At 51.9% G+C, this 23,232-nt stretch overlaps 1 protein-coding gene across 2 annotated transcripts; it reads left to right on the top strand.

Annotated features, from left to right (window-relative positions):
• Positions 1-7,956: 7,956 nt before the first annotated feature.
• LMBR1L (limb development membrane protein 1 like) lies at positions 7,957-21,711 on the top strand. 2 transcript variants are annotated; one of them, XM_056120130.1, is made up of 17 exons: positions 7,957-8,080; positions 10,843-10,927; positions 11,876-11,909; positions 13,122-13,261; positions 13,404-13,507; positions 14,353-14,479; positions 14,961-15,029; positions 15,135-15,199; positions 15,770-15,842; positions 15,928-16,011; positions 16,103-16,179; positions 17,534-17,611; positions 17,720-17,793; positions 18,165-18,255; positions 18,346-18,412; positions 20,777-20,938; positions 21,119-21,711. In XM_056120130.1, exons 1-17 carry the CDS (start codon positions 8,009-8,011, stop codon positions 21,184-21,186), a joined length of 1,470 nt encoding a protein of 489 aa, XP_055976105.1. In that variant the 5' UTR covers positions 7,957-8,008; the 3' UTR covers positions 21,187-21,711. The 2 variants fall into 2 exon arrangements, with proteins under 2 accessions (XP_055976105.1, XP_055976106.1); XM_056120131.1 differs by lacking the exon at positions 10,843-10,927 and having other exon boundaries at positions 8,036-8,080.
• Positions 21,712-23,232: the final 1,521 nt, after the last annotated feature.

Genomic DNA, 23,232 nt, shown 5'->3' with positions numbered 1-23,232 from the left:
GCTGTGCTATCGCTCCAGCCCACTATGGCAGACAATTTCCCCAATATTCTCACTCTAATTTTGGACACTATGTTTTGCTCGAAATTTCCTATCACCATTCAAGCCTACCTGTCAGGGGCAGACGCTAGATCATTTATTTTCCATTGGTCATTTTGAATATCATGAGCACTCGCGTGGCCACGATTGTAAATATAATTTTCTAGATTGTAAATGGTTGGGTTCCAGAAACATCTCTGTATGGCACTAGTCCATTTTGGGATTCAATTGGGAGTCTCTGGGCCAGGGCTATTGGTGCGCTAAGATGGCACCCCGAGGTACATTGTGGGAGTGACAGCCAGCCTGCTGCTCAGGCAGGACCCGGGGAGGGACAGCCCAGGTCCTCTGCCACCATGCGGCCTGGAGATTCAGTCCTGGAACCCACATACCTGGGCCTTGCTTGTGGAAGCTCTTGGTCACCAGGATTCCATCTGGAGTAGGCGAGTAAAATTGCTTTTGAATCTTCAAAGAAAAGATAGAAATGGACATAAAATTACAAAACTGCTCGAACACTGAATTCTATAGACAGTGTGTGTGTGCCTGATTGCATATGCAGGTATGGTTGTTGCTTTGGGAATTTAGAAATGGAAATCCCTTTAGAAAGGAGAGGAAGAAAAGACATTATTTGTGTTGAACCTTAGAAACTTATAGAATTTGGAAGAGATGTTTGGTGACTTTATTAATTTGGAAGCCACACTAAAGCCCCTTATCTCCTCTACTGTTTCTTCACACCCAGCAGTGTTCATGACTCATTCCAGGTGGGCTCATAGGACCATATGAGTTGCCAGGGATCGAACCCAGTTCAGCCTCATGCAAGGCAAGCACTCTTCCAGCTACTGTCTTTCCAGCCACTAGACACTGTGATTTATATAGATGTTTATAATAGGTTTTTCTGGCATACAATGTTCCTACCTCCAACTTCCCCCCACTTCCCTATCCCTCCATCAGGTGCCCCAGATTCCCTACCTCATCCCTAGCCTGGCTCCTTGAAAATTTTGGGTTTTTTTTCTGTGTTTTGTTTGGGAGTCATACCCAGAGATATGACTTGCTCCTGGCACTGCACTCAGAGATCACTCTTGGGTAGGACTCAGGGGACCATATGGGAATAGAACCCAGGTCAGCCACCTGTGAGGCAAACATCCTACCCACTGTACTTATCCATCACTCCAACCCTAACAGTTACATTTTAAAATTTAATTGTCATAGTTTGAGTTCCATGCTTAGGGTAGTGTTGATTCTAGTGGTTTATTTATTCAATTTTTAATTTTTTGTTTTGTTTTGTTTTCAGATCACACCCAGTGGTGCTCAGGATTTACTCCTGACTTTGTGCTTGGGAATCACTTCTGGTAGTGCTCCAGGGACCATATGAGATGCCTGGGATTGCTCACAGTTTGGTCAGGTGCAAGGTAAACACCTCACGTGCTGTACTATCTCTTCAGGCCCAGGATCTAGTCACTTGATCACTTGACATTCCGTTACTCATCAATTTGCTCGAGCGGGCGCCAGTAACATCTCCATTTGTCCCTGTCATGTGCTACTGTAGCCCAATGGTGTCTGCTCGTTCTAGAAACACGAAGAGCCTCAAACCGGTAGTTCAGGGTCTTGATGAAGAGGTCTGACCATCTCATAGGTGGGCGGCCACATGGTCTTTTAACGTCCCATGGAATCCAGTCGGTTACGGCTCTAGTCCTGTGGTCGTCTCCAAATCTCATTACGTGTCCAGCCCATCTGATTTTCGACACCTTGGCAAACGAGACAGCGTCCCTGATTCTTGACTGTTGATGGAGGTCAGAACTCCGGATTCTTTCTCTCATTTGAGTGAAACGTGATATTCCAAGCATAGCTCTTTCAATTCCTCTTTGGGAGACCTGAATAGCATTCTCATTCTGTTTTTGGAGGGCCCAGGTCTCTGAGGCGTATGTTCCTGCAGGATCTAGTGGCTTAGATATATACTAATATACTAATATTTTGCCTTTATATAGTAGAGGTTAAAAAGGTTTTAAAAAATCTTTTAAAAATGTGTTGTAGGAACCAGAGTGATAGTACAATAGGTACAACAGGTAGGAAGCTTGGTTTGTATATGGCCAACCTGGGTTTGATCCCCAGTACCACAGATGGTCCCCTGAGCCCACCAGAAGTGAGCCCTGAACACAGAGTCAGGAATAATCCTGAGAACCACTGGGTATGGCTCAAAACCAACCACAAAATTTGTTTTGTTTTTTGGGGGGCATACCCAACAGTTTTGAGGGGCTACTCCCAGCTCTGTGTTTAGGGGTAGCTTCTAGTGCTTGGGAGACTGTTGGAAGCAGTGATTGAACCTGGGCTTCAGGCATACAAAGCATATGCTGAGTCTGTTGAGTTATTTTTGGCAACCCTCCAAGTTTTTAGAAATCTTCAAGGGTGGGGAGGCGGATGTGGGCCACACCTAGCAGTACTCTCCCGCTTAAAAAGCGTTGTAGGGGCTGGAGCCATAGCACAGCGGGTAGGGCGTTTGCCTTGCACGTAGCCAACATGGCTGACACAGGTTCAATTCCCAGCATCCCATATGGTCCCCCGAGCACCGCCAGGAGCAAATAAATAAATAAATAAAAAGCATTGTAAGTAAGGGATAATAGGTAAGGGGGCCATGATAATGTACTTTTTTTTTTCTTTTTGGGTCACACCCAGCGTGTTCAGGGGTTATTCCTGGCTCTGCACTCAGGAATTATTTCTGGCGGTGCTTGGGAGAACCATATGGGATGCCAGGGATCGAACCCAGGTCGGCCACGTGCAAGGCAAACGCCCTACCCACTGTGCTATGCTCTGGCCCAATAATGTACTCTTCTTTGTTTGTTTGTTTTTAATTTTTTGGGTCACACCCAGTGATGCTCAGGGGTTACTACTCGATCCAGTGTGTACTCAGGAATTACTCCTAGTGGTGCTCAGGGAAGCATATGGAATGTCAGAATCAAACCTGGGTGAGCCATGTACAAGGCAAATGCCCTACTGCTGTACTATCTCTTCATTAATGTATTCCCAGGAAATAATAAGAATTAAGAATAGATTACGATGTGCTATAGGTAGGGGCTGTCTCCAGTACAGTACAGCAGCTAAGCCGCTAAAGCCTTGCACACGGCTGTTCAATCTCTGGAATCCTATATGGTCCTCCAAGCACCTCTCAGAGTAAAGGAGTAAATCCTGAATGCAAGAGCCAGAGGAAGCCCATGAGCATTACCAAGTGTGATCGCAAACCCTCTGCCTCCCCCCCAAAAAAGATTACCTCGCCTTGCAGTGGCCCATTTGAATGTGTCACATCCCTCTGACACATACAAATCCTAAATATTTTAGAGAAAATAAATGGAGGCACCACCCAGGTGGAGAAATCCAAGATTCCACCCAGAGAAGCATGGATTTTCAGAAGAGGAGAAGAATCTGAAATGACAAAGGGATCATCAACATGCAAAGGAAGAGTAACGTTATGAGAAGATGAACAGTGCAAGGCTTTCCTGTGACAGCATGAAGATTAACTTTTATGTATGCAAAACTCCAGAAGAAAATATCCATTTGGGGGGCTGGAGCAATAGCACAGTGGGTAGGACGTTTGCCTTACATGCGGCCGACCCGGGTTCGATTCCCAGCATCCCATATGGTCCCCTGAGCACCGCCAGGAGTAATTCCTGAGTGCATGAGCCAGGAGGAACCCCTGAGCATTGCCAGGTATGACACCCCCCAAAAAAAACCCAGAAAATATCCATTTGGAAGAATTTGTGTAAAAGCTCCTCTCTAACACCATTTTTGCTCTTTAAACCCATGTTCTCCCTTCACCATGTATCTTGCTTTCTTGTTTCTAAGTTTCTTCGCTTGCTTATTTCCACTCTGGAGAAACCTGCTCTTGTGCCTCTCTCTCTCTCTCTCTGTCTCTCTCTCTCTTTGTCTCTCCGTCTCTCTCTCTCTTTGTCTCTCTCTCTCTTTGTCTCTCCGTCTCTCTCTCTTTCTCTCTCTCTCTTTGTCTCTCCGTCTCTCTCTCTCTCTTTGTCTCTCCGTCTCTCTCTCTCTTTGTCTCTCCGTCTCTCTCTCTCTCTCTTTCTCTCTCTGTCTTTTTTTTTCTTTTTGGGTCACACCCAGCGATGCTCAGGGGTTACTCCTGGCTTTGCACTCAAGAATCACTCCTGGTGGTGCTCGGGGGACCATATGGGATGCTGGGAATCGAATCTGGGTTGGCCATGTGTAAGGCAAACGCCTTACCCACTGTGATATTGCTCCAGCCCTCTCTGTCTGTTTTTAGGCCACACCTGGTGTTCAGGGCTTACTCCTGACTTTGTGCTCAGGAATCACTTCTGGTGGGCTCAGAGGAATATGGGGCGCCAGGGATTGAACCCAGGTCAGTTGTGTGCAAGGCAAGCACTCTACCCACTGTATGTCACTCAGGCCTCTCTTTTCTATGTTGGTTTTTGTTTTGTTAATTTCATTTCTTACAGTCCGGTAGTAATACACTGCTTATATGTACCATACAGATTTTTGGGGAGATCCATAATTTTGTTTTTGCTCCACACCCAGTGATTCTCAGGTCTTTCTTCTGGCTCTATTCAGGGATCACTTCTGGTGGGCTCAGGGGACCACAAAGGGTGCCAGGAATCAAACCCAGGTCAGCCTTGTGCAAGGCAAATACCCTACCAGATATACTAGTCTGGCCCCTACAATTATTTTTAACTTTTCTTGTAAATCTTTATTTGAATATGACTAAAATAAACTAAATAAAACATAGCATGTGTAGTATAGCTCAAATTCTTCCGCTGTATAAGCTCTAAAGTCATTTTAGGCTGATTTTTAAGATGAGTAAATTTTTCTTTTTTGGCCTGTTTGCTTGTGGGCCACACCCGGCTTACTCTTTTTTTGAGGGGAGGAGGACATTTTGGTTCACACCCGGTGGTGCTCAGGGGTTACTCCTGTCTCTCCACTCTGGAATGACTCCTGGCAGTGCTCGGGGAACCATGTGGGATGCCAGCTTTTTTTTTTTCCTTTTTTTGGGTCACACCCGGCGATGCTCAGGGGTTACTTCTGGCTTTGCACTCAGGAATCACTCCTGGCGGTGCTTGGGGGACCATATAGGATGCTGGGAATCGAACCCGGGTCGGCCGCGTGCAAGGCAAACGCCCTACCCGCTGTGCTATGGCTCCAGCCCCGATGCCAGCTTTCTAACCCAGGTCAGCTGCAGGTCAAATGCTCTCCCCGCTGTACTATCACTCCGGCTAGGACTTACTCTTGGCTCTGAGCTTAGGGATCACTCCTGGAAAATTGGGTAGGGGGACCACGCGTGATGCCAGGGATTGAACCTGGTTGGCAGACATGCAAGACAAGTGCCTTGCCTGTTGCAGTCTCTCTCTGGCCTCAGGTGGATGATTTGCTGTTTATAGTTCATGACTTGTGGTGCTTTGGTCTTACTTCTGGCAGTGCTCAGGGAATCATATGAGGTGTCAGGGTTTGAATCATGGTAGGGTGTGCGCAAGGCAAGTGCCTAATTCTTATACTATTTCTCTGGCCCCAAGATGAGTAAATTTTTTTAGGGTGTGTGTGGTGTGTATCTGAGGTAAACCCACACATTCAAAGCATGTGCTTTACAGCTGTTGCATCTTGGCTCAAGATGGATGAAAAACATGTTTTTCCGTTTTTGGATCACTTTGTTTTTTCTCTAGAGCAACCAGTGGAGCTGGTGCAGGCTGTGGTTTACTCCCTTGGGTCCTGTGCAGTATGGATCCAACCAGGAACTTTTGCATGCAACAAATGTGCTGTAATCCTTTGAGTGATCACCCTGGCCAAAGGCAGATGAATATTTAAGTAAAAATGATTTTTTTTTGTTTTTGTTTTGGGGCCACACCTAGTGGTGTGCAGGGTTTTTTTCTGGCTCTGTGCTCAGGATCATTTCCGGCAGGCTTGAAGGACCATATGGGGTGCCAGGGATAACCCCAGCAAACACCACTGTACTATTGCTCTGGCCCTAAGACCAGGTCTTTTTTTTTTTTTTTGTGGGGTGTCACACCCGGCGATGCACAGGAGTTACTCCTGGTTCACGCACTCAGGAATTACTTCTGGTGGTGCTCGGGGGACCATATGGGATGCTGGGAATGGAACCTAGGTCGGCTGCGTGCAAGGTAAACGCCCTACCTGCTGTGCTATTGCTCCAGCCCCCCAGGTCTTTTTTTTTTTAAGGGGCTGGTCCAATTACTATCTGAACAAGAATCAGAAGCCAGAATTAAGCAATTGAATTCTGTACCCTTGTAGTTTCTCTAGAGCAAATTATTCCAGTCTCTTGTTTGCAATATGCAGTTGAAACTTGGGAAATAAAAAGCATATACTTGCATATGTGTGTATATATAAAAGTCCAGTGGGCTGAGTTTTTTGCTCTGCACCAAGGATAGAAAGGAGAGCTGTGGGAGGTGGCTTGGGACTATTTAGTGAGTCTTAGGAATAAAAACAAAAGGTCAGGCCCTTGCCTGGAGCACAGTCCTCAGTAGGCAAAACTGTTCGCAAAATTTAGCCTTTTATTTTACAGGCCACACCCAGCAATGCTCAGGGGTTACTCCTACACTCCTGGTGGTGCTCTGGGGACCATATATGATTGCCAGGAGTCTAACCTGACTCAGCCACATACAAGGCAAACGCCCTACCCATTATGCTATCGCTCTGGCCCCAGGATGCAGTCTTTTAAATTTACCTTAACAGCTTTTTCCAGTGTAGAGCAGTTACTCCATAAAGATGGGAATTCCTCAGACAGTACCAATGTGACTTGCATCCCTTCGTGGTGTGACCTTGGGCATGCCAGCTCTCAGCATTTTCTAATCCCTAAAATGCTAAACACTTACTCTGAAGGGCTGTTGCCATGCTAAAATGACACTCTATAAAGTGAATGGCGCACAGGTGACCAGCTGTTTGAACTCCGCTCACCAATGGTCCCCATGTAGACATTTCTCAAAACGTTTCAAAGGGTATTATTTCTGTCGCTCTGGATCCAATTTTCCTAAGTATTTGCTCTAGCATGTTCTAGGGCTTCTACAGGAGTGACAGTGAAAATTGGCGGCAGAGTCCCTGCAACTCCGCAGCACAAACGCTTTCCAGAAAATGTTACTAAGGTCTTGGGTTACTGGGTAGCAGTACCACGGGACTCTCTTACTAGGCTGGCCTGGTTCAAACAGCTCGTTTAGGGGCTGGAGCAATAGCACAGCGGGTAGGGCATTTGCCTTGCACACGGTTCGATTCCCAGCATCCCATGTGGTCCCCTGAGCGCCGCCAGGAGTAATTCCTGAGTGCAGAGCCAGGAGTAACAGGGGTTGGTTACAGGAGTAACCCCTGTGCATCGCCAGGTGTGACCCAAAAAGCTAAAAAAAACAAAAAACCGATCAGCTCGATTAACCCCGGCCACGGTAAAAATCCTAGTTGTTCCTAAAACTCAAGAATCCCAGGGCCGCGCAGAGGGAGGCGAGCGCTCCAGCTTGGCATTTTGAATGGGCGCCCTTATAAGGGGCCTATGCCTAAGGTCCCGCCTCCTCCCACACGCAATCAATCAGCGCTCCTCGAGCGGTGAGTGGCCACCCTCCGAGCCAATGAGCTCGCCTTCCTGGACGCATTCCCCGCCCCCGCCTCGCGTCGTCACTCGGGGCTCCCGCAGGACTCCGGGGCGGCCCGCGCTGCTCCCGAGCGCGGCGGGCGTTTGCGGGAAGCGCGCCGGAGACCGACTCTTAAAGGGGAGGGTGCCGCGAGGGGCCGGAACTCTTTGAAAGAGCAGCCCGGCGGTGCCCGCCCCTTTAAGGGCGGGGCGTCCCGGCGCCTGAATCCGAGCCCCAGATTGCCCCGAGTTTCCGTCGCCGGCTGCGAGGACGGGCTCTGCGGCTGGGTCCGGGTGCTCGGCGGCGGCGGCGGCGGCGGCGGCTCCCCCTCCCCCCGCTCGTCCCCCCCCGGGCCCGGAGACGCCCCCCGCCCCAGTCATGCTGAGCAGAGTATGGAAGCAGCTGACTACGAAGTGCTAGCCGTGCGAGAGCAGTTGTTCCACGAGAGGGTCCGCGAGTGCATCGTGAGTGCGGGATCGGGCCGGGGGGGAGGATCCCCGAGCGGGGGGGGACGCTCGGGGGGGCTGAGAGGGGGGACGGGCGGGCCGGGGGGCGCCCCCGGGGAGCGGGGAGCCGGCCGGACCCAGGGCCGCCGCGCCGCCCGGCGCACCCCGAGATGGAATCAGCTGGGGAGCTGCGTGGTAAACAAAGCCAGTTGGTTTCCGTTCCTCCCCCCCCCCCCCCAGGCCGGCCGGCGATCGGGGGGCGCGGGGCTCGACGGGGGGCCGAGGAGCGAGTCGTAGGTCCGCCGACTGGGGTGGCTCCGGTTGGGGGGAGGGCTGATTTGCAAGCCTCCCACCCCCAAATAAAAGAAAGAACAGAAAGGAACAAAACAAAACAGCCGGTGTCTGGTTCAGCGGAGCCAAATGCCAGGAAACGAGGCTTAGGTGTAGAGGTCCCGGCTGGAGGAACAAGGGCTTCCTGCCCGGTGGATTCCAAAGTGTAGCTGGGATCTGGGATCCACCGCAACTTTTCTTTCCTCCTTCTTTGTATTGTTTGTTAGAAACCCCCAAAACCCAGGTTCTTACTCCCCATCCCACCCCTCCCCACACACACATGCTGTCCCCTAGAGTAGCAGCAGTGGACTCCAGCCTTCCTAGAAGAGGGGGCCACTCAGGGGGGCTCAGGCTTGCTCCGTCTTCTCCCCTGAGGAGCTCCTCAGAGTCCCCCAGAGACTAAGTGGGAAAGCAGAGCTTTGGAAGAATGGACGCGTTAGTGGGCAAAGGTCCTGTCCTTCCTTTTTCTCAGTTTTCTGGTCTCCTATCACCTCAGCTGGGAGGAGGGTTCAATGAGCCTGGACATCACTGGGCCTGTCCTGGGGACTGAAATGGAGCAAGCGTGTCATCCCTTGTGTGGACATCCAGGTCTGTGTCTAGCAAACCCTCTTTGTGTGCTCCTCAGTGGACAGCCTCACCTGGTAGGGGCGGGCTTACTGGGGTGGCTTGCTCAGGCTCGACACACTCCTAAGAAAACTGGAAGGCATGGGGCCTTGGACACAGAGGCCTGCTGGGTGTTGTGGCCCTGTGCTTCCGTTTCGTTACTTAAGGATGCCCATGCTAGCCAGAGGCAGTCTGAAGGTTGTTGCCTCTCTCATCTCCAGATTAGAATGACCTAGCTTCTCCTGGAGCCGCGTGGAACTCCATCCTGACCTTTTGACCACCCCCGCCCCCCCTCCACATCTTCCTGGCTATTACGCAAGCTCAGGACAGAACAGTAGGCTGTAAAAAACCTTCCTTACAATCTACTTGGCTTCCCTAATGTCAAGAGTTACAACTTTGTTCCAGGCATGGGCCTATCCTTGTGCGCATGCCCTTGTATACATGTATACATGTCATGACAAGGACTCCTGTCCTTGTATACATGGGACTGTACACAGATTCTGTGGGTTCAGCTTTTCTTTGGACCCATGAGACCGATCCTTCCACTTTGGCCTCCTGCAAACTTGCAAATGTAATAACATCTCAAGACAATGTGGCCCTGATTGTGGAACTAAAAGACAGTGCACTGCCTCTTCCACTCCCGACTCCTCCAGTTAGGGGCACATGTGCAGTAAACTGACCAGTCCAGGGCATGGGACAGGCCCTTGGAGACCTGGAGTTATGGCTCAGTTCTAGTTAGGGACCAGGGGTTCATAGTCTTTATTTATTATTTTTTAATTATATATATATATTTGTGTGTGTGTGTGTGTCCCACACCTGGGTGCGCAGGACTCACTCCTGGCTCTGCATTCAGGGATCACTGCTGGGGGGCTCGGGTGCCAGAGATTCGACCCAGGTTGGCCTCATCTACTGCAAGTGCCCAACCCCAGCCCATTTATTTATGTTGTGGATCCATAACATCAAGTTATGTTGGTAGAGTGAGCCCTGCTTAATTCTCTCAAGTGGTTTGGATTGTGGGGCAGAGGGTCAAAGGAGGAAACGTGTCAAGACAGCGCAGGCATTGCCTTTCCTTCAAACCTCCTTTTCTTTCCAATAATGAGCTGGGAATAAATTGCCTCTGGTTCTGTGACCAGTTTGTTTAAGCAGATGTCATGCATCCATCCATGAGTACCTCCGGTCACTTAGCAAAGAGGATTCTGCTAAAGCTGTTTCCTTAGGCCCACCTTCCAAGGGCTGGGCATTGTGCTGTTTTCCTAAGTGCGTGGGATAGCCTCATGGCTGGTGCTTCTTAGAGGTCCCTGAATTTCTTTTTATTTATTTATTTATTTATTTTGCTTTTTGGGTCACACCCGGCAATGCATAGGGGTTATTCCTGGCTCTGCACTCTGGAATTACGCCCGTCGGTGCTCAGGAGACCTTATGGGATTCTGGGAATCGAACTCAGGTCGGCCGCGTGCAAGGCAAACGCCCTACCCGCTGTGCTATTGCTCCAGCCCCGAGGTCCCCGAATTTCGCATTTTTTCTTTCCTCCTTGGTTTGGGGGCCATAACTGTTGGTGCCCAGGGCTTGCTCCTGGTCTCTTCACTCAGGGATCAATCCTGGCAGGGCTAGGGAGACCATATGGGGCGCCAGAGATTAAACGCAGGTACAAGGTAAGAGTCCTACCCACTGTGCTGCTGCTCCAGCCCCAGTCCCTGAGTTTCTGACTAAAAGAAAGAAAAAGGGAAAGAGCTGGGATCCCTGAAAGTATGGAGTCGCGTCTGGGGAAATGACCACCTGGAATTAACACCGGGCTGTGGAACGCGCTGGGCTCAGAGCTTCTCATCCCCGCTTACACTGTGCCACAGATATCAGCGCTTCTGTTTGCCACACTCTACATCCTCTGCCACATCGCCCTGACCCGCTTCAAGAAGCCTGCTGAGTTCACCACAGGTACCTGGGACTTCCCTCCCTCCGGCCTGTCCTCTGCCACTGTTCGCGTTGCCATGGGGGCAAGCCTCGGGGGAATGTGCCCGGGTGCCTGCAGGGGAAGGGAAGGTTGAGCTCCTGGAGTCTCTGTTTCTCTCCTGCTCAGGCCAGGGCAGGTGGCACAGAGGAAAGTCTAGACGGAATATCAAATAGTGGCCATTGGTGGCCCTCGATTTCATCCACTAAAGGGGCCTACGGGCCTGCTGGTCTGCGGTCTGTGTGTAGACCAAATCAGATGAGACCGTGAACATGAAGCCCTCTGGGCAGTGGCAGATGAATGCTGCCCTGGACATAAGCTCTCCTTTCCCTCCTGATCACGCCCCCCACACAGAACTGATGCTCCTCTGACCGCCTGCGACGGTGACCCTTGTCTTTCCAGGGCACCCGAGCGTGCTCACCCTGGAGCTCTCCTTCCTGTGGGCTCTGTGTGACTGAGGGACACATGTGCTTCCGTTTCTGGCTCCAGCCTGCCCAGATCCTGCCCTAACCTCCCCAGAGCTGGCCCCACACCCCCAATGACAGCTCTTCTGTGTAATTGCCCTGGGGACTTCCTCCATGATCATTCCCCCACTCTGTTCCCTTCGCTGCCCCCAGGCACTGATGAAACCAGCCTCACAGACCAGTTGTCTTTCATATTTTAAGCTTACAGAGGAACCTGTGATGGAGAGATTGAGGGGAGTGGGGAATTTCGGGCCCATACTCTCCTCTCTGGGGCCAGTGAGTTTTAAGCTGCCACCTCTCCTGAGGGGTTCATAGTGCAAACTCTCCCAGAACCTGCCATCCGTCCAGCCTGACTCTTGGCCCTTCTTTCGGGGGCAGGGAGTGGGCAGGAGGGCACCCTGTATCCCAGATGGCTCTCTGAGCCGCCTACTGATGTCCTGTCTCTTCTCCATGCCTTTATGTCTTTTGTAGTGGATGATGAAGATGCCACCGTCAACAAGATTGCGTAAGTGTCGCTGCCTGAGCACCTGGCATCAGTAACCTTTAGGAATTGGGATCCAGGGAGAACCCTGGAGCTTAGGGAAGAGTGGAAATTGCACAGTGAAGAGAGAGTTTCTGCTTTCACGCCACTTCTGGCTTCTTCCGGCTTTATACCATCCTGGCAATGCTTGGGAAAGCTGTTCTTCCTGTCCCCCTGGTTAGGCCAGGAGCTTTTAGGAGCCTCATGGCCAGGAAGTGTCGGCTGGGCCTGAGTCACTGGAAATGACTCTAGCTTGGCTTCACTTCCTGTAGCCATTGGGCATGGACTGGGGCAGTTCTAAAAGAAAACAGGAGGTGGGAAAGGTGGAACTCCCACGGGTGGCTGTGCTGGCTCAGAGGATGGCCCTTACTCCAGGATGCTGTTAGTTACTAGAGAAATATGAAGATGACCCCTTTGGGTCAGTAGTTTAGTAGAAGGCCGTCTTGCCTCCTTGGTGACCCAAGCAGATATTTGTGTCTTATTTTTATTGATCATTGGTTGGGTTTTTTTGTGTTTTTATTTTTTTTGCACAGGGGGAGGTTTGGGTTTTGTTTTGGGACCATGCCCTGCAGTCTTCCAGTCTTCAGGGGCCAGTCCTGCTCTATGTGGGGGGAGCTTGGGGGGGTGGGGATTGCTCCTAGTGGTGCACAGGGGACACGTGGCGCTGGCAGTCAAACCCAGGCTTCCCTTGTGCAAAGCATGCTTGACATGTGCTCAGCCCACTCAGGTGCGCTCTTTGAAGCTGAAGCAACCTAGGACACAGGCCTTGACTGTGAAGCTCCTGTGTCTCAGTGCTCCTGCTTTCCTGATTTGCCTTTGTGTAGAGCCACGGGGGGTGACCTTGCCGTTATTATCTGGCCCAAAGGAGGCAAGCTCAGAAATGCACATCCCTGAACAGAAATGCCAGGCCCCTTAGCTCTCTCACCGTGCCTGAAGCACCCCACAGGCATGTGTGAGGACCAGATTCCTGGGGACGATGGACGAGTGGCTTGGCAGGTGACTAGGCTGGCATGAATGCCCAAGGCATGCCTCTGCCGCAGGAGGTGAGGGTGTGGGGTGGGGAGCAGCTGGAAGGCAGCAGTTGGTCTCTGATCAGCTCATTGCAGGAGAAGCCTCGGGTCCAGGTCCGCGGGGGCTAGTCGCCGTCCCGGGCGCAGGGATGGGAGGCGTGTCTAGCCCGGACCTCTCTCCTTTCAGGCTGGAGCTCTGTACCTTCACCCTGGCGGTTGCCCTGGGTGCTGTCCTGCTCCTGCCCTTCTCCATCATCAGCAACGAGGTGTTGCTCTCTCTGCCGAGGAACTACTACATCCAGTGGCTCAACGGCTCCCTCATCCACGGTTCGTGATTTCAGATTGGAACCTGAGATGGGCTCGGGCAGATGCGGCCTCGTATCTTGTCCCTCCCCGTTTCCCCCACCACAGGGTCAGGCACTCAGGCAGGTAACCCCTTTACTGACCACCTCTGCTTTCTTCACTCTAGGCCTCTGGAACCTGGTTTTTCTCTTCTCCAATTTGTCCCTCATCTTTCTTATGCCCTTCGCATACTTCTTCACCGAGTCGGAGGGCTTTGCTGGCTCCAGGAAGGTAAGGAGGGATCTAGCCGTCCATTCATCCAGGCAGGAACTAGAATTCCATTCCGAAGATTCAACTGAAAAAAAGAAATTAATTTTTAATTTTGCAGTGTTTTGGCTAGACTTTGCATTGTTTGGGGCTGCTTGTACTGTGCTTCCTGTAGTGTTTGGGGACCATGTAGTGCCAGGGCTTGAACCCATGCCCCATGCACACAGAGCCTGGGCTCCCACACTTGTGCTGTCTTTCCAGCCAATGACTGAATTTATTTTTTCTGCTTTTTGGGTCATACCCGGAGATGCTCAGGGGTTACTCCCGGCTCTGCACTCAGGAATTATCCTTGGCAGTGCTCTGGGGACTGTATGAGATGCTGGGGATCGAACCCGGGTCGGCCTCGTGCAAGGCAAGCGCCCTACTGTATCTCCAGCCCCTGAAATTTTTTAATGAGAGTATTAGCAGGGATTTAGTCAGTTCAGAGGACCAGCACGGATTTTGAGGTGTGAATGAAAACAGGAAGTCATTACTGCCTCGATACCTATGGTGCAAAGGGATTATATAGTTTTTGGAATCCCACTAGGTAGTTAACTGCGGAAGGGCAGCCGCTGGCAGTGAAGGGGCAGACTCAGGGCAGCTTCCCAGCACAGGACAGGATGATGACGGGATCTGGGGAGAGGGGCTGCAGGTGAGGACTAGCCAGTAGAGGGACTGGCCCCCGGTTGGCAGGAGAGGATCGTGACTTAGCAGAATAAGAGGGAAACATGGTTTCCTGTTCCCTAAAGCTACCTCTGATACCCGCAGCCAGGCTGCCAGGCCCCTGATGTTCCCTCTCCCCCGCCCCCAACTCTGGCTTCCTCCTGTAGGGGGTCCTGGGCCGAGTCTACGAGACTGTGGTGATGCTGATGCTTCTTACGCTACTGGTGCTGGGCATGGTGTGGGTGGCATCGGCCATTGTGGACAACAACAAGGCCAGCAGGGAGTCACTCTACGGTGAGAGCTCCTGCCACCTCCTCGCCTTCCGGGCTCAGCAGCCTTCACATGACTCTTGGGGCCCCCAGCAGGGACCGCTATCTCCCTCTAAGGTGGAGAAGATTAAAACTCTGTCCCTGAAATGGAAGTTTCACGCTCTGGAGTCGAAGTCACCCCAACCTGCTGAAATGTTCCGTTGGGCCTATGCAGTGATTCAGAGTCCTGTAAGCCAGCTATCACCCAGTTAAAGGGAGATTGCGCATCGATGTCCAGGTTTCTGGCTTTGCTCAGCTGGGGTGAGGAGCTGAGTATACTTAGTTAGGGCTTGGCTCTCCGTCTGCTAGCATTCCAGCTCTCTGTTGTGTCTGGCCCTCACCAGCCCTTCCATGCCTGACACCTGCAGATTTTTGCATCCAGTCCTTGCCTTGTCTCTGACACTGTTCAGCCCACAGTAAGAGGGAAGCAAGGCTGCTGATAATAGGTCCCCCTTTTTGCCCCCTAGACTTCTGGGAGTATTACCTCCCCTACCTCTATTCCTGCATCTCCTTCCTGGGGGTCCTGCTGCTCCTGGGTAAGTGCTCAGGGTCTGGGGGGTGGAATGGAGAAGATTCCTGGGGTCACAGCGGCCAGGGTGGAAGGAGCGGAAATGGTCAGTGACTGATTCCTGTTCCCACAGTGTGTACTCCACTAGGTCTTGCCCGCATGTTCTCCGTCACCGGGAAGCTGCTGGTTAAGCCCCGGGTATGTCGTCCTCCTTGCCCTTTTCCCTGTCAGGCCAGCCTCCTGCAAAGCAGACCCACATGATGCTGTGACCCTGAAGTGCTTTAGGAAGTGGTTTAGTGTACACCTGATAGGGGTCACAACCTTGGTTGCCTGATACTCTTGACACCCTTCACATGGAACCCATCATCAGATTTATGTATTTATTTATTTATTTACTTATTGCTTTTTGGGTCACACCTGGCAATGCTCAGGGGTTACTCCTGGCTCATGCACTCAGGAATTACCCCTGGCGTGCCCGGGGGACCATATGGGATGCTGGGAATCGAACCTGGGTTGGCCGCGAGCAAGGCAAACGCCCTCCCCGCTGTGCTATCACTCCAGTTCCCGTCATCAGATTTAGAAGGCAGAACATAAGGCAGTTAGAGGGATTGGATCCTGTTGCTGCCTCAGTGTGGTGGTGAAGGGTTAGGGGGTGGAAGGGAGCCCTGGCAAGGATTAAGATACTGCCGGGGGGGGGGGGGGGGGGGGGAGGAGGGAGGCTGTGGGGCGTGAGTAGCCTCTGACAGTCCACCTTTACCCTGCCCCAAGCTGTTGGAAGACCTGGAGGAGCAGCTGTACTGCTCAGCCTTTGAAGAGGCAGCTTTGACCCGCAGGATTTGCAGTAAGTTGCTGACCTGCCCGGAGTGGACAAGGGCGTGGCCTGGGCTGAGTATGCGGGACTGGGGCCAGCGCCGTCTCTGTCCTAGATCCCACCTCTTGCTGGCTGCACTTGGATATGGAGCTGCTGCATAGACAGGTCCTGGCTCTGCAGACTCAGAGGGTGCTGCTGGGTAGGTGGATGGGGAGGGACGATCACCCCTGGAGATCCCCTGGGAGGGATCCCTGGTACAGAACCAGGTCACAGCTTGTATCCCTGTGCAGAGAAGCGACGGAAGGCTTCAGCCTGGCAGCGGAACCTGGGCTACCCCTTGGCCATGCTGTGCCTGCTGGGACTGACGGTGGGTATTTCTACCCCGGGGTATCCTCGCATGCTTGTGGCCTTCTCGGGGCCGAGGGGTTAGCTGCAAGGGCCTGGTGTTCAGTAATGGAAGTTGCCTCACTGAGTGCCTGCTTTATGTATGGTGCACACCCCACTTTCTAGATTAATAGAGACGTTAAGGAATTTGCTCAAAGCCACATGGGGCCACTAAGTAATTCAGCGGGTTTGCTGTTGAATTCACTTCACAGCCCCCATTTGCCTAGATTTTAGCCTTGGGAATGAATCTTACTAATTTGGTTTTTTTTTTGTTTGTTTGTTTTTTTGCTTTTTGGGTTACACCCAGCGATGCACAGGAGTTACTCCTGGTTCATGCACTCAGGAATTACTCCTGGCGGTGCTCGGGGGACCATACGGGATGCTGGGAATCGAACCTAGGTCGGCTGCGTGCAAGGCAAGCGCCCTAACCACTGTGCTATCTCTCCAGCCCCGAATCTTACTAATCTGAAGGAAGAGGCACCTTTGACTCTTTGGGCTTTTTGTTTTTGTTTCTGATTTTTGTTCCACACCAGGCAGTGCTCAGGCGTTACTCCTGGCTCTGCACTCAGAGCTTACTCCTGGCGGGGCTCAGGGGACTGTGTGGGCTGCCTGGGATCAAACCTAGGTTGGCCACGAGCATGGCAAGCACCCTGCCCCCTGTACCATCTCTTTAGCTCCTGGGATTTTCTTTTCCATGTGGTGCCAGGATTGAAGCTAGGCTGCCCTGTGGAGAGCACGCATCCTACTCAGTGTCCTCTGGCCAGTGTCCTCTGCCCTCTGATGTCTCCCACTGCAGAGCAGAGCAGAGCAGTTTATAATCTCCTCAGAGGTGCTTTGTCGTTAGCTTCAGGCATGAGGAGATCACACGCAGCTCGTTCCAAACTGAAAACTTTGGACGAGAGTGCCTGCTGATAACATTTAACTCTGGCTACTAGTGTGGGCCTCTGGGTGTGTGTGTGTGTGTGTGTGTGTGTGTGTGTGTGTGTGTGTGTGAGAGAGAGAGAGAGAGACAGACCCATATTGGGCCTGGGTGTGTGTGTGTGTGTTTGGGTGTGTGTGTGTGTGTGAGAGAGAGAGAGAGAGACCCATATTGGGCCTGGATATGTGTGTGTGTGTGTGTGTGTGTGTGTGTGTATGTGAGAGAGAGAGACAGACCCATATTGGGTCTGTGTGTGTGTGTGTGTGTGTGTGTGTTTGTGTGTGTGTGTGTGTGTGTGAGAGAGAGAGAGAGCCATGAGAGAGCCATATTGGGCCTGGGTGTGTATGTGTGATGTGTGTGTGTGTGTGTGTGTGTGTGTGTGTGTGTGTGTGTGTGAGATCCATATTGCCTCTTGCAGGGCTTGTCAGTGCTTATTGTCGCCATTCACATCCTGGAACTGCTCATCGATGAGGCAGCCATGCCCCGGGGCATGCAGGTAGGGATGGGGCTATCTGTCCTCCTGCTGGGGCAAAGGCTGGAGTGAGGCTTGGGTGGTGCTGCTGGTGGGATTCCCTGCAGTGACCCTGCTCCGTCCCTCCCTCAGGGTGCCTCGTTGGGCCAGGTGTCCTTCTCCAAGCTGGGCTCCTTTGGTGCCGTCATTCAGGTTGTACTTATCTTGTATCCTTCTAAACGCACACTTGCCTGTTTATCGAACCCACGCCCGTCTGCTTCTGGTTAGGGCTTTGGAGGGAGTGATGGGGAAGTGGGCAAATCTTCAGCTCTTTGGGTTCATAAAGAAGGAAAAGACTCAGGGCCGGAGCGAGGGACAGTAGATCAAGCACCTCCCCTGCATGTACCCAACTGGATTCAGTCCCCGACGTCTCCTGTGGTCCTCTAAGCTCTGCCAGGAGGAACTCCTGAGCATTGCCAGGTGTGGCCCCAAAACAAAGAGACTTGGTTTGAGTGGAGGGTTGGGGAAGAGTTCCGTTCCCCTTTGTGATGAGATAGTCCCCTTGCAAACGAGCCAGTTCTTCCCTGACCGCTGGCAGTTACCTGATGGTTTCTTCAGTCGTGGGATTCTACAGTTCTCCGCTTTTCCGGTGCCTACGGCCCAGATGGCATGACACAGCCATGACGCAGGTAGGGGAGGGAATAGAGGAAGCCTTCCCGGTGTGGCATGGTCACCCTGGATGCTGGTGCCCTCACCTTCCCTTTCCTTTCCCCACCCAGATCATTGGGAACTGTGTCTGTCTCCTGGTCCTAAGCTCAGCACTTCCTGTCTTCTCTCGAACCCTGGGTAGGTAGCAAGAGGAGGTAAGGGAATTGGTTTGCTTTGTTTGTTTTGGTTTGAGTACCTGTTGTTGTTGTTACAAGCAGACACTGACTTTTGATATAGAGACTCTATCTCATTTCTACAGCAAAGTGTATCCCCATTATACAGATGGAGAAATTGAGGATCTGTAAAATTCCTGTGCTAAACTTAAGAGCAGTGTTACTTCAAAATGCATTCTTTCTTTCCATTTGCTTCATTCTGCTTCTCCCCCATTGATGTTCATTTTTTGGATGAAAAAACATCACTTTTCCCCAAATCTTCCATCAAGGTAGATCACCTAATAAACATTATTCTCTTTTTTTGTTTCAGTTTTCTTTTTTCTCTTTCCTGCCCATTTTTCAGAGTCTCAACCAGAGCCTTTAACGTGCAAGGATATTCCACTGAGCTACATCCCCAACTTAAATATTCTCACTTTGTTATTTTCTTTCGGGGTTTGGGGCTGCATCCAGAGCTGCTCAGGACTACTCCTGGCTCAATCCTGGCGGGCCTTGGGGGATCCCCACGGCACAGGTGATCAAATCAGGATCAGCCACATGCAGACAAGTGCTTTATCCCTGTACTCTCTCTCCTGCCCTCTCAAACATTCTCCTATTAAAAATAAGTAACAAGGGTCCAGAGAGATGGTAAATCAGATAAAGTGCTTGCCTTGCAAGAAATCAAGCTCTCGTACTCCATATGGTAACCCAAGCACCACCAGGAGCGATCCCTGAGCACAGAGCCAGGAGTACCCTGTGCACAGCCAGGTATGGCCCTAAAAACACAAAAATAAATAAATAAAGATAAATCATAAGTCTGAGAGATAACTCAGTAGTCTGGAGTACATGCTTTGCATGCAGGAAGCCCCAAATTGTTTTATTTACTGGATTTGGGGCCATATGCAGTGATTCTCAGGGCTTACTCCTGGCTGTGCACTCGGGGGTCATGACTCCTGCCAGGCTCAGAGAATCATACATACCCACTTTGAAAACATACTTTGGAACCAGTGATGGTCAGAGTTTACTCCTAGCTCAGTGCTCAGGGAATAATCCTGGTGATGCTGGGGTACCATAATTGGAGTCATTGGAATTCACCGTCACGGTCCTTCCATTGTTCATCAATTTGCTCGAGCGGGCCCAGTAACGTCTCCATCATGAGACTTGTTGTTACTGTGTTTGGCATATCGGATGCGTCACGGGTAGCTTGCCAGGCTCTGCCGTGCGGGCGAGATACTCTCGGTAGCTTGCCAGGCTCTCCGAGAGGGGCGGAGGAATCGAACTCGGGTCGGCCATGTTGGCCGCTTGTAAGGCAAATGCCCTACCGCTGTGCTATCGGAATACAGTGCACTATTGTAACACCTTTCCACCCCCAGGAATCTTATTTTAGTCCTGTGCCAAACCACCACCGCCTCCCTGCCCCATCACTGTGACCAGAAATGCTTTTTTAAAGGGGGCAGAGGACCAGGGAGGTGACCTAAAGGCCTGGGGTGCATATAGGGGCCTGGATTTCATCCCTAGTACCACATAGTCTCTGAGCACCACTGTGGGGAATGGTCCAAAAATAGAAAAGAAAATGAAAAAAAAAAAAAGAGCTAGAGAGCCCCGGAATTTAAGTCTCACAATGGAGACGTTGCTGGGCCCGCTCGAGCAAATTGATGAACAATGGGAGGACAGTGACAGTGGTAGTGTTATGATTAAGGACTCAGTAAATGTTACAATCGTGACTAGTATGTACGTTGTTGAACTTTTTGGGGGGTGCCACATCCAGCAGTATTCTGGGGCTACTCTCAGCCCTGTGCTGATGCTCTCACTGGTATTCAGCATCAAACTTAGCAGATGCGAGGGCAAGAGACTTTATCCATGTACCACGGTGGGGGGCGGGCACATACTGGGGATCTAAGCCATTTGGGCCATGTGCAAGGCAAGCACCCTACCTGCTGTACTATCTCTCCGGCCCTTGTAAGTGGGATTTGTATATGCCCAAGGTCTTATCAGAATCAGAGTTCTTTACTTCCACACTCTTCTGTTGACTGAAACAGTTGGTGGCCAGCCTGGTGGTCCATCCAAGGAACAAGGAACAGACCCAAGGAGTTTTCTGGGAGACCAGGAGTCAGGGAGGCCTCCTTGGAGGTAGAGGATGAGCTGGACTGGAAGTTGGAGCTAGCCTAGCTCCAGACACTTGCAGGAGCAGCCACTGAACCGGAAAGGCAGGATTAATGAATGTAGCGAGAACAACCTTTGTACTGCAACGACACTGCAGTACACTGAGAAGCCATGCGGAGGCAGCAGACAGCCGGGGCTCTGCCGGGAAGGGGCTGGTGAGCCCATCCCTCATCCCGCCTCTGTACTTCAGGGCTGACTCGCTTCGACCTTCTGGGAGACTTCGGCCGCTTCAACTGGCTGGGCAATTTCTACATCGTGTTCCTCTACAACGCAGCCTTCGCGGGCCTCACCACTCTCTGTTTGGTGAAAACCTTCACCGCGGCCGTGCGGGCAGAGCTGATCAGGGCCTTTGGTAAGGGGGAGCAGGGGCTCTGAGGTGGTGGTTGTGAAAGGGCACCCTCTGTCTGGCACACTGGTCACCCCGGCAGGGAAGATGGCATCCTTTCAGCCCTGCAGGCCGCTGTGGCTTGGGTGTCGTTCCCTCAGGGTTTAGACCCAGGCCCAGCTTTGACCTCCGGCTTCTCTTCTCCAGGGCTCGACAGACTGCCGTTGCCTGTCTCTGGTTTCCCCCGGGCATCCAGGAAGACCCAGCACCAGTGATCTCCAGCTGGGGGTGGGAGGGAGAGAACTGGACACTGCCATCTGCTGCTCAGACCCAGAGGGCACCCGGGGGTGGGTGGCCCTCGGGACTTGGAATCTGAGAGGGTGGGTGGCAGGGGAGCGGGGCCATCTGCACTGTTGCATAATCTGAGCCAGAGTTGGGACCAGGGCCCCCTCTTTTGTCCAGACTTCATTGTGGGCCTGAACTCGGGGTGACTCTGGATAACTGGGTCTGGCCACTGGTCCCAAATCCGTTTACACATCAGTCTGCCTCACTGCTGTTTGGGCCATGCCCACTAGCCATGTTTACATGATTTGATGTGCAATAGGGTGGGTGGGGGCAGGGGAGGGACTGAGCCTGAGGCTGACCTGGGAGGCCGAGTGTCTCCTTGGCCTCTGGCCCAGCTAAGCCTTAAGCACTGTGTTACTCTGGAGGTGCTTTGGACCACCTGTGAGACAAGGGCAGAGGGAGGAAGCGACCTCAACCATCAGCAATAAAGTTGATCCCAGGGTTTGGTTTGGTTTTGTAAAGGGCTTGTCTGTATCTTTTTGAACAACTTTGCTCCCACCAGTTCTGAGTGTCAACAGAAATAGGAGTTCTGGGACCAGAGCGACAGTACAGTGCTTAGGGCACGATCAGGGCAAAGTTGGACCCCTGGCACTCCATATGGTTCCCTAGCACTGCCATGAGTAAGCCCTGAGCACTACTAGGCGTGCCTCCCCCCAAAAAAGAAGTAGGGATTCTGCTTACTGCCTTCCCTTCTCCCTCCATCATCATCCTTAGTGACCTTTGAGGACATGAGTTGGGCGCTAGACAGTGGATGGTCTGCCTCCATTAGCACCCTCAAAGTTGATCAGTATCCTTACACCCAAAGTTTTGCTTCGACACTCTGTTGTGGGCGGATGACTACGGGTGGGTACGGGGACGTGAGTCCCCTGACTTTTCTCTTGGATGTAGCACACTGTTTCTTAAAATGGGCAATGCTTGAATGGTCCAGGGGTCCAGTAATAGTGGAAGGTATAACTGAGGGGCAACCTCTGAATTGTAAAGTTAAAAAGAGAGCCAGCTCATTGGTCAGGGGCATATGCCTTGTGTGTGCCAGGACCCAAGTTCAGCCCCTCGAACTGCATTCTTCCCCTCACCAGCACTGCTGGGCAGACGCAGGCCTCCAACAGCACCAAGCCCACGCAGACCACAAAGCCCCAGTTTTGAACCGTCCGTTCAAGTATCTCTGGGGTGGCTCCTGTGTTTCTGAGCACTGCTTGGGACCTCCCCCCTGGGCCCCCACCAGAAAATGTGGCTGACAAGGGTTTGTGTGTCCAACCTCAGAACTACCTTTCCAGGGCCGCTGGGCTGTGCAAGTCCCCCTGCTCTGTTAGGACTGAGGATAAAGTCGCTGCATGGGGTCTTACGCAGCAGGTGCACTGCACAGTGCCCGGAGCACCATCAGTCTCAGTCACTGCACATAGTGACTACTGCGAATGGCAACCAGGTGTCTCCTCCTGCAAAGGCACACAGATCTGTGAGTGCTCGTCCTGGAGTCGAGGAAGAGATGAGTATGGAACGGATGAAAGTGTAGAGCCTGCAGATAACTGCTGAGCACCCTACAATAAGTCTGCACTTCATTAGCTTTGGGACTTACATTTAAGAACTGCATTGTTGAGGAGGAGAAATGGCTGAAAAGGGCTATCATGCATATTTTGCTTTTGGGACCCCTGGGTTTAATCCCACCACCATGCTAAGTAGCCCCCCAAAAGATCCCAAAAATGCCTTGTCAGGGAAGAAGGTAATTCTAATACCGGTTAGCAAGGCAACAGGTGAGCAGGTTCAGGCAGCAGGGAAGGCTCCTCAAAAAGTGATTTTTGGTGGGGCTGGAGCGATAGCACAGCGGGGAGGGCGTTTGCCTTACACGCGGCTGACCAGGGTTCGATTCCCAGCATCCCATATAGTCTCCCAAGCAATGCCAGGAGTAATTCCTGAGTGCAGAGCCAGGAGTAACCCCTGAGCATCATCGGGTGTGACCAAAAAAAGCAAAAAAAAAAAAA

Source organism: Sorex fumeus, unplaced genomic scaffold (genome assembly GCF_029834395.1).
Source record: "Sorex fumeus unplaced genomic scaffold, SorFum_2.1 ptg000042l, whole genome shotgun sequence".
Lineage (NCBI taxonomy): Eukaryota > Metazoa > Chordata > Mammalia > Eulipotyphla > Soricidae > Sorex > Sorex fumeus.
This window is presented reverse-complemented; position numbering and strand designations above follow the sequence as displayed.

Excerpts from the sequence above, each read along its gene's own strand:
- LMBR1L (XM_056120130.1), top strand. The coding sequence starts at position 8,009 with ATGGAAGCAGCTGACTACGAAGTGCTAGCCGTGCGAGAGCAGTTGTTC. Across the intron at positions 11,910-13,121 it reads GCCACCGTCAACAAGATTGC|GCTGGAGCTCTGTACCTTCA; the intron begins GTAAGTGTCGCT and ends CTCTCCTTTCAG. Across the intron at positions 17,612-17,719 it reads CCATGCCCCGGGGCATGCAG|GGTGCCTCGTTGGGCCAGGT; the intron begins GTAGGGATGGGG and ends TCCCTCCCTCAG.